Genomic DNA, 10,318 nt, shown 5'->3' with positions numbered 1-10,318 from the left:
AATTTGTTAAGTTATTTAAACAACCCCAGGTTATAAATGACCATAAAAGTATTTAGCTGTTGTATAAACATAGAGTTTGGTCGCGTTCTGTATATTGCAGTTTGATGAGCTGCATGATGTAAGGCCTGCATCAATCCTTGACCGGCAGATCTCGTTTCTACGCCCAAAATAAAACCCCCAGATTGTTAGATACCAAGTCCCCTGGATGGTGGAATCGATCAATACAGGACCCGTGGCCAATGTTAAAAGAGGCGAGTGGGCGCCTCTGAGCCTCGACACACTATTGATGATTGATCCCCGCTAGCTTTAAGAGCGCCAGGCAGCCTGGTCAACTCGGAGAATTTTGCTGCTCCTCAACTGCGAGGATGTCTCGATGCATTGCATTGGTATTGTAATAATCTCTTGGGAAGGACAAGGCCACCCAAGTATGCAGCTTACAGCGGTGCCCAGTCGACGGATCTCATCATACACCGTCCAGCGATCTTGAAAATTCTTTCCCTGATTCCCTACCTAAAGCTTTTCATTCACGCCCTCCTGATAGAACGTACATAAAGCCTGTACCTTTTTTATTCACAAGGATGCGCCCACCTTCGCATTGATGGCCCACGTGGGGAACTAGACCAACACTGTGCTCAATTGTACGGAATAGCTAAAGGCTACTTCAATTATAATTCAATATCAAGAACCTATGACCGGCTTGTACGAGCAGAATATTTTAGAAATCATGGTAACAAGCTTTTGTATCTAGTACATATTTGGTAGACAAACATATACACATATTAAACCGGTTTCAATGACGCCCCTATCACATGTCAACAATTAAAGTATAATTTTATTGCACCCGAGTTTAAACAAGGATAAAAGGATGTACTACGTAATATGTACTTTTGTACAGTGTGAATAGCCAATTAAAGCTAGACATGAAATGAATGGGTAGCCCCGGATATAGCAACTGAAAAGGTGTATATGAAAAGACTGCCGATAAATAGTATTAGTTAATCATATTAGAACTTGAGCAAACTTTGTTGTCTGCTAAAAGTTCTTCCATATGTTAAATTACCTAATTTGTATATATGGTAATTTACGGGCTAGTGTCTTACAATATCAAGGCGTCTTATATCAAGTAGCAAATGCTAAGCAGTAATTATTACGAGAATAAAATTAAAATAATTGTAGTTATTAACTATTAACGTGTTGCGCTACCATACATAGCGTGGCCAAATTGCCCATATTAATCAAATGCTTCATGTTTTAAAGCATTTAGTTATTTCAAAATCTCTTATTACTAAACGTGTAACATTTAACAAATTCGCTTGCGCAAACATCGAAATTCATTGTACATAATAGCTGTTAAGTAGTCTCCCGTCTAGTCCACGAGATAATCAAAGAAACGTTGAAGTAAACAAGTCTTAAATCAAATATATAATCCCGGAGTACCTAAGTATAAACACGCACTTTCTCTTGCAACAGCATTTACGAGTTCATTATATTGCATATCTCATGCGGCGCAGGTTCGGGGAAGCAGATACATCTTTACTGGCCTATTAAATTCATCTGCTTATTTTACAACTAACTAGGTTACCTTTTATTAACTTTAGAGCTTCGATCACGAAAGTATATGAGGATATATCAACTTTTTATGGCATCAACTTATTTATCTACCTACATTTAGCACCTCCGTCCAGCTTTGTCTTTTTACTAAGTGTCCCTTGTCTTTTAAGTCTTGGGAACCACAACGGTATTTGACAACTCTCGGTCAGGGGTTCCCTACCCATACAGCCCTAAATACCAGGAGTAAGAATACTCCACCTTTTCCCCTTGGATTAAACCCATCATCCTCAGGCAAACTAGTAAAAATCTGCTTCAACTAGGTAATAGCTTCATGTTTTACATAGCTAATGTGCTTAAGGTACTACTTGGCATTGGGAACGCAACACTTGGTATAGTCGCCGTTATTTCTTTCATCTCGATTAAATTTGAAATATATTATAGCACCCGGTTGCTCTATTTGATTCTAAGAAAGTAGGAAGAAAAACCTCCTTCCGTATTTAAATATCTAATCTGTGCTTACAACATTGTTGCAACAGCCAGCAGATTACAGTATACCAAGAGTCACGAAGCAGTATCAAAGGAGCCCTGCGAGGAACACGCCAAAATGCCTTATCCCATTTCACATAACAACTAACCTATTTAGTTAAGGACTGAAGGGTAATCTCTCCAATTACCGGCCGCTTAATGTAAACTCGTCCCAGTAACTACTAAACAGGGTACCGAATCCTTCGTAACAGTTTATTTACAATAGGTAGTTATCCGTAAATCAGGCTTCTCCCTTGTTTAAGAATGGACAGACCGGGATTAGCTCGAAGAAGAGTAAGTGTATGAAGTCTGAAATTAATCTACGTTATGAAGTATTCCTCGTTTTAGAAGACCCATTAGCTACCGAGAGCCATTAGCGATGCGACACCGTATTAAGAAGTTACATCTTATTGTTAGGAAAAGTCTTTTGCTATGCGTAAGGTATTCATGATCGCCAATGGTCAGCTCGCTCATGACAGCGCCAGGGTCGGTTTCTCGCTTTCCAAATGCTATCAAGTGCAGTACTGTATCAAATGAGCAGTATCTCTAAAAGTTGACTCATAACGCGAACAAATTCGTGTCATAAGAGATACGTTAAGTCAGAGCGGCCACTCTAACCTTCTGTTTCAAATTTTCTCAGGCGCCTCAAACTGCTATGTAGTAGTTACAGTACTAACTGGTCTATCAGGTACTGATAAATTTAAGCAATGTTATGATATACATACTTTAAAGCCCAAAAGCTCCCCATCTTTAAAGAGAATACGAGGTATATAGAAGTTTATTATTCGAGTATCAGTTATATCTCATGTCGTGAAGTTACCTCACCTAGGTATCTCACCGAGCTCCCATGTAACTTAATGACTAATAAAGCTCTTACCACATCAGTAAGGTAATTCTATTACTGTAACTATGCTTATGTACATATAGCTCTTTAAATCCGAGCCGGACTTTTCTATACCTTGGTTGAACATGTTCATGCTCTTTACCAAGCACGGACAAAAGATAGCCAATCTCCATAATGAGGACCTTGCTTTCTTACCGCTCTTGTTCTTTCGATCATCTGCCCATTGACGAACGAGATGCTCACACCACCTTCTGGCCTATGCTATGTAAGGATTCTCGTCATAGGTACATACCTACCTACACTAATCTTACCGCAATAGCCAGACCGCATTGACTAACAGGTCGGTTCATTTCTCGATGGTTACTATGTATTCGTACACACATACCTGCTATCATATACACCAATGTTCAGTAGCTAAAAATCAATATTTAACCCGATAATTAGGTAGATACATAAGATAGCTAATAATATGTAAATGTATATTTAAAAACCATCCCCCTTTTATTACCCAAGGTATACAGTACAGCCCATAGGCATATCTGTACATCTACATACATTTATAAAATCAGGACGTTGATCTACGCTCATAGATTGAAGGAGATATGCATTTGTGCCTATTACTAGCAATCATCTTAATACGCTATTGTAATCTTGTAAATCCAGATCGCCTTTCTCGCCCGATTCATCGTTGATGGAGAACTCGCCCGTGTAAGCAGACAAATATTTCGACCTTTACTTTCACACCCCTCCCCCCTGAACCTTGCAGGCAAACAAGGGGGCAAATCTTTCTGTTCCCTGTTTCGTTTGCCATAGGATGCAATGCGAATGCTACGGTACCATTCCATTTGACCCTTGCATGTGCATGACATACGTACTCTATACGTACTATCTATGCAACTTTTCCCCTGCGCAGTTATTCAGGTAAGCCGTTGCCCACCGTGCCATGGTCCTGCGTTTTAGTGCATTAAATAGCCGACTCTCTACGGTCTTGTGACATTCTATGTTTCCATTAACGTTCCATGACTACATTTCGGCTTTCCGATACTACACCACCGTATTATCATAGTTTGATCGTTCGTCCGCGTAAACCTGACGCGTATTGATATATCTTTAAAGGCCTTCGATATGCCATAAGCCCTATACGTAATATATAGAGAAGGACGATAACCCTCTATAAATCATATATCTATCATACGAGGCTACTTTCAAACGCCCTACATCTATTATAGCCCTAAGAGGTAGTCTTAAATATGAAATACATATGTAGTAAGAGTTCTGCCGCGCGCTTGCATGGGCGCGTTGACCGCATTACTATTACTTCACCTACTTCTGCTTTGCCGCGAGCTTGCAGGCCCTACCGCGAGTACATAGAGGTCCATTGTTCCAGAAGGCCACATCTCGATTATGGTATGGGACAGGGTCGCTATAGCAGACACGTCTTCGTAGGACTTGAAAAGGGAAGATGAGCAAGTGTCCGGGTTAAGGTAAAATGAAAATTCGATGGGGTCCTTGTCGGGACCAGTGTTCCTGCAGATATACCATGTCTCCCGTGCGTAGCTACTATTTTACCCTGTCCAAAAAGTATACAATGCTGTCCTGTAAAATAAGCTAGCTCTTATAGTATACTGTTTACACTAACATTATACAGTGCAATATGTATAATTAGGTAGCGTCAGAACTCACCGATGACAATCTACAGTACTTATAAAGTGAAACCGAGCGGAATTTTCCTTCCTCTATATTCCCATATCTGGTAGCGAGCTCGGCTAGGCTACCTTTATTGCAGATAAGTGCAAGCGTAGTATATGTAAGATACTGTAATACTCTTCTTAGACCTTTTCTTCGCTCATCTCCGCAATCCTACGACTAATGTTTGCGGCTTTTCCCCTTCTTCATTTCGCCTTGCGTTAAGAAGTTAGTTCGATCTCGACCAGTCCATCGTATTTCCCCATCCCGTACCATTGCAGACCGGATGTATAAATCATACAGTAGCGTGGTCCACGCAATGCGTACCTAGGTATGTACCTGAAAGAACATTTGCAATAGCCTACGCACGCGCAATTGATACACTATTACTATGTATACACTGCCTAGCTCATGTCCAAAAGTCCACTTTCATGCCCACCCCGTCATTTCCCCTGCCTTCCTCCACTACATCCTTGCCCATAAAAATGCCGTGCTTCGCATGGCGCATCTATGTCTACCGTCGCAACGTGTAGCGGAATAATAAAGGGGATCTTTGTACGAGTCTGCGAGTGTGAGCAAGGGATAAAGCCCGATTGCCTATGGTTTGTGCGACACCTCAGGGATGCGACAGAAGTGAACCGTGGAGCTGGGGCGCCCACCAGTGTCGTTTCTAATGCCCTTGTTCAGCGACCAGCCAGGGGGGATAGTAGGTCTTAGGGAGATTTTGGGGTTCGGTGCATGGGCAAGGGAGCGAGCACGCACACACAAGGGGAATCCAAGCAAGCCCGTCTTGTCAGATTGGGGGTTGAACAGGCATGTTTTTCCCGTTGTGGGGGAACCTCGAGCTTGTCCTCCATATTACCTAGGTAGGTATACGACAATAGAAATAATAGTAACCCAAACTAACAATCAGATAGGTACCCAAACCCAACTACACTAGTTTTAGAATAGTTAACTACCTAGCTTTCCTATAACCAGACAAGTTTTATATCATAATGTCGATTAGATGGAGCACTAAGCTTTGTCGTTAAAAAAAGATCTACCTGGCTACCTAAGAATCGTTGTCCACGTCTTGACCGGTTATTTGATCCGCCAATGTAAAAAAAGAAAAAGAAAAACCTCGTATATGCGCAAGACAAGTGAGAGATGAAAAAAGATACCAACCAACGCCGGTCTGAACATTATCATACATATCCGAATATCGGACCAGAAACCCTATAAATCGTGTAGCTCCGCCTTGCAAAAAGGAGGGAGCCTCACGCGGGATGCTGAGATACACTAGAAGGAATGGCTGAAACATCCCCGGCATCTCAACGGCTCATCCGAGTCGACAGAGATGACTAATTCGAAACGAGCACGTACATTAGGGCGTTTTCAAACTCGCCATCATCACACACTTTTCGCGTGGCAATGCCAATCATTTCTCGAGGATAGGTATGATAAGGAATTAGGACCGGAAAGTAGCTCGAACCGGATAGACTAGATTCTTACAGGAAGCACAAACATATCGTCCCAAAAGAACCAAATAACATAACGCGTAGTTAATTTGACGGCGAACTATACAAGATAGGAAAGATCATCCCAGCCTCCCCCCCCCCCTGAAAAGTACTTGAAGATATGATTTCGGGTTGTTGAATATCTCCGTCTAGGTCTTGTTACTAGGCCGGATAGGATTCGATGGCGGGCGCCGACACCGCCTGGCGCGGTTTCGCCTGACAATACATACCTCCGGCCTTTACTAACGCGTATACCGGCAACTTCCCATACGCTTTGCTCGGAATACTACCCTCATAGCGCGGATATGTATAGTGAATGTTGTCATCTGCAGACACAATCCTTCTTTAAGTGGGATATGCCCAATGCATTCACCTTACTGCTTCTGCCGTGTAGTGTAACTACTTCCTTCAATATTTGCTTATTGCACACTAGTGTCACCTACATACGAATACGTACGGGTGGGTTCAAGATTCATTCATCAACATCATTCAAAGGGACTCGAGTTCAAAATTGCCATTTCTAGTTGGCAAGCGAGGGAACCATGACCCATAATGAAGACTAGTTGTAATAATTTCAAACGTATCTTGAGGGTGGTAATCAAAATGACAATACTGCGCCGTACGATTTGATATGAAGTCATTTAAGATAGATATTACATTACGGTTTCATATTTTTAGCAGTACTGTACTCATAGCAAAGAGGTGTATCTTCAAATGGTACTCTGATATGAATTTTTTTTGAGTATCTTTGTTATTCGCCAACTGCATTTGGAAAGATTACAATTCCATTGATGTAATATAACTCATTTAGCATCGTAGTGATGTGATCGTTTCCAGTTGTATTGTAGTCTTTACCGTATTAACTCCATTATCCAAGTCGCCCAACATCTAATCTTAACTATCTCGTAATAGACTGTGTAAATATCTGCTGGGTCATATTCTCTAGACAAGCCTAAATAACACCGGGCTGGAACTACAAGCTCGAATAAAATTTCAAATAGGAAATTGTACATCGTGTATTATATTGTAGACCATGGTTTCCAGGGAGAGGCTCTGTTTATTAATATGTTACGACGCCTTCCTAACCAGTTTTCTCTTTACCATAACTCAATTTGATACCTCAAAAGTAAACATATTGACTACTGACGCTTCTCGTAGTGATATAATTCGCCCACTCCCACGGCGTACACTTTCTAATCCTTCATTTTATATTTGAGTTTTGTCAGAATTCTAGATGAGACATCTAGAACAAAGGACATGCTTAGTATGTATAGTTAAATACCTGACATAGACACCCGTAGTCAAATTAGAGTTCCTTGCGGAACAACAAAGTTGTTTCCATGCTGTTTGGTTCCACCTCGTGACATGACCACAATCGTAATCCGGCCGAGGTTAATCACGAGTTGATTGCTAGCTAATGACCCTAAAGTAAGTTGTAAATAACAAATAGTTTGAGAGTGAAAGACATGTAAAGGAATATATGAGGAACGACTGCCGTGAAAATTTAGACGCCTAGGAGATAGGTACCTAGGTGAGTAGCTTTGAATGCTTATACTTTTAGGAAAACCGATACAGCTACCAACTCAGACACAGGATGAAACAGTAAAATAGATATAGGATATTACGTAGTCTGTTCATTTCCACCCTTACTCTGCCCGTCGTCTACATGAGGCAAAAATGTGGGGGTTTTGAATAAATATAACAGTACAACATGCTAAACAGCAACTCGATTTCTCTTACTTAACATTGAGTGGCTTAGCAATGGAGAATGCTACAAGAAAAATAGCATAACAGGCACCTTAGGTAACCCAGATAGATATACTATAGACTATAACAATAGTTAAGGTACTAACTGCGTCTCTACCTTACTACCACTGGGAGCACATCGGACTATATCTCATTCCTGTACCTCATAGTCTGCCATGAGTCACTCTACCCCCCTAAGCATCATATTCTCTTGTGGCAAGAGAAGATATGCTAGGTAGGTCATGAGTGAATTACGGGGCAGTCTCGACATTGATAGTGGCTGACCCGCTGCTGAAGTAGCCCTCTGTAGCGACGATCATGTAGTTATGCGTGCCGAGCTTCAAGCCAGCCTTTTCCCACGCCGCGAAATGGTTGCCTGTATTAACAGTACCTCCTGTCCGCTTTTGCGTTCGCTGGAACATTCGCATCAGCATATTTTCACAGGGAAGTGCGAAGAACCGCCTCTCCAGAGGGAACTTTGAAAGGGGGCTGAGATGGAGAAGCCACTTACGATAGACCAATACTGCTGGAAGGTGCTTGTACCTTCAATACTCGGCTGGTTCGTCTATATAAATATTAGTATCAATTGTTTGAAGTTATATAATAACTCCAACCTACCCGTGTGCTGACGTAGATATCGTAGGTGCCGCCATCAGTAGTGACTGACCCCTTCTTCTGCGCATTTGAAGCCGGGTTGTATGTGCCAAAGTTTTCAACGACGTAGTACTCGACGAGCGGGTTCTGAGTCCAACCATAGACAGCAAGGTACTTCATATAGAGTCAATATCAACTCCTCGGAACAGAAGTATTGTCATCGGAAAGCACCCACACTGTTGCCATTGGGTTGGTATGAACCAGAGTACTTGATCTCCCTAAAATCCAGGGAAGGTAAGCCATCTAGAATAAAAATAGCCCCCCTTTATATCGAAAGAGGAGCGCGAGAGCGGATCTATGTCTTACTTTGCACCACCTGGATTCCACCCCTTACCACCGACGAAGTTACCGCCGCCTCCACCTATAACAACATTTTGTTAGCAAGTGTCCATCATATATCGAGACTCATAGATCCATAAATGAAGCTGCAAACATGTTCCCCAAGTTGGCTTATAGTACCCCGAAAGGTAATAATGAAGGTGATGAGTAGATAGATAACTATGTCATACGTACCCCAGTTAACGCTGTATTTGCCACCTGCTTCATTGGTGTAGGTGACCTGAGAACCGCCGTCGGTCCACCACGAAAAGTAATAGCCATTGTGGCGACCTGTGGCACTGGGAGTAGACTGGCGCTTCTCGAGGACACCAGAGTCCGTAATATTAAGCGGCGAGGCGGAAACCACGCCCGTGAGGGAAACCCACGCGACGATTAGGGACTTGAACGAGACCATGGTGGTAAAAGCTTAGAAGTTTCTTGCTTTAATCCTGAGCTGACCGGACACTGGAGTAGTCAACAGCACTGCGACGCGCACTGCTTTTATACTGTCGTCCTCCCGCTGCTAGTCGTCTTGGAGATATCAGGACCGTCTAGATCCCGTACCTGACGATCCCCTTCGATGCACACCATACCCGAATAAGCCTGAGGCCGTATATGCCCTCGAAGCCTTGAGTAGCCGCATATTGAGCGGGTAGGTTAAATTCACGATGCTACTCCAAGCAGGTATCCGGCATCCAGGACCCGGGATAATACATAGCCCAGAGCACTGGAAACAGGTGGGCGCTGTATCATAACCTTCCTGTGAAGCCGCACTGCTAAGCCATTTGGACTCGTTGCGGGGTGCGCCACGACTTCTAGACCGCGACTAAGGCCATCGTGGAATTTTACCGGAGGGGAGAATCCCACTTGGCGCTGAACGGCTCAACTCGCCGTATTCAGTGTGTTATCCTTGGAATTCTAGGCATCATGAAGACAATATAATCGTTGGTCAAGAGGTTTACTCGCTTTAGGAAACCACGGCTGTGGTTGTCCGCGGAGTATGGCTCTAAGTTTACGTGGACCGGCTTGGCCGGGTGAAGGGAGTCGACGGCCCGGTTGAAAGTAAAGACTCGATTGAACGATTTAATCTAGAGCTTGAAATCGAATTATTTCAGAACAGCCCTTGTTAGAAGAAGAAGATTATTCCTGTTTACTATCATGTAATAATGGTAGATACCTGACATAGGACATACGCCATTTCATGAATGGATTGGGTTCTAAGGTTGAGGCTATCGCCAATGTTGCCTTGTAGCAACAGAGATGATTTAATTTCCATAAGATGTCCCGGTAATGGCTATAACTATCACTGTAAATTGGCCTAGTCGTGTGTCTTGACTATTTCCGAGAGCCAAGCAGGCTAAGGTTCGCCAAGTCGATAGGGTGCCTAAGGTTTACTTTTACCTTATTACCTTAGGATATCGTGTCAAATGCGTGTAAAATTTCTTATTTGGGACATGTGACTTGCCACCTTATGCGAAATTTTCATGCTTTATAAAAA

At 42.6% G+C, this 10,318-nt stretch overlaps 1 protein-coding gene across 1 annotated transcript; it reads right to left on the bottom strand.

Moving 5' to 3' along the window:
• Window positions 1-7,783: 7,783 nt before the first annotated feature.
• On the bottom strand, window positions 7,784-9,597 carry F4813DRAFT_200846 (glycoside hydrolase family 11 protein). The gene is made up of 6 exons (XM_049239548.1): window positions 9,016-9,597; window positions 8,809-8,863; window positions 8,678-8,720; window positions 8,467-8,616; window positions 8,360-8,413; window positions 7,784-8,261 (listed from the first exon to the last, which is right to left on the bottom strand). Exons 1-6 carry the CDS (start codon window positions 9,233-9,235, stop codon window positions 8,100-8,102), a joined length of 684 nt encoding a protein of 227 aa, XP_049096666.1. The 5' UTR covers window positions 9,236-9,597; the 3' UTR covers window positions 7,784-8,099.
• Window positions 9,598-10,318: the final 721 nt, after the last annotated feature.

The sequence above is a fragment of the Daldinia decipiens genome (genome assembly GCF_022478715.1).
Source record: "Daldinia decipiens strain CBS 113046 unplaced genomic scaffold F4813scaffold_35, whole genome shotgun sequence".
In the NCBI taxonomy this organism is placed as follows: domain Eukaryota; kingdom Fungi; phylum Ascomycota; class Sordariomycetes; order Xylariales; family Hypoxylaceae; genus Daldinia; species Daldinia decipiens.
The sequence above is the reverse complement of the archived record's forward strand: the minus strand, read 5'-3'. Positions and strand labels throughout refer to the sequence as shown.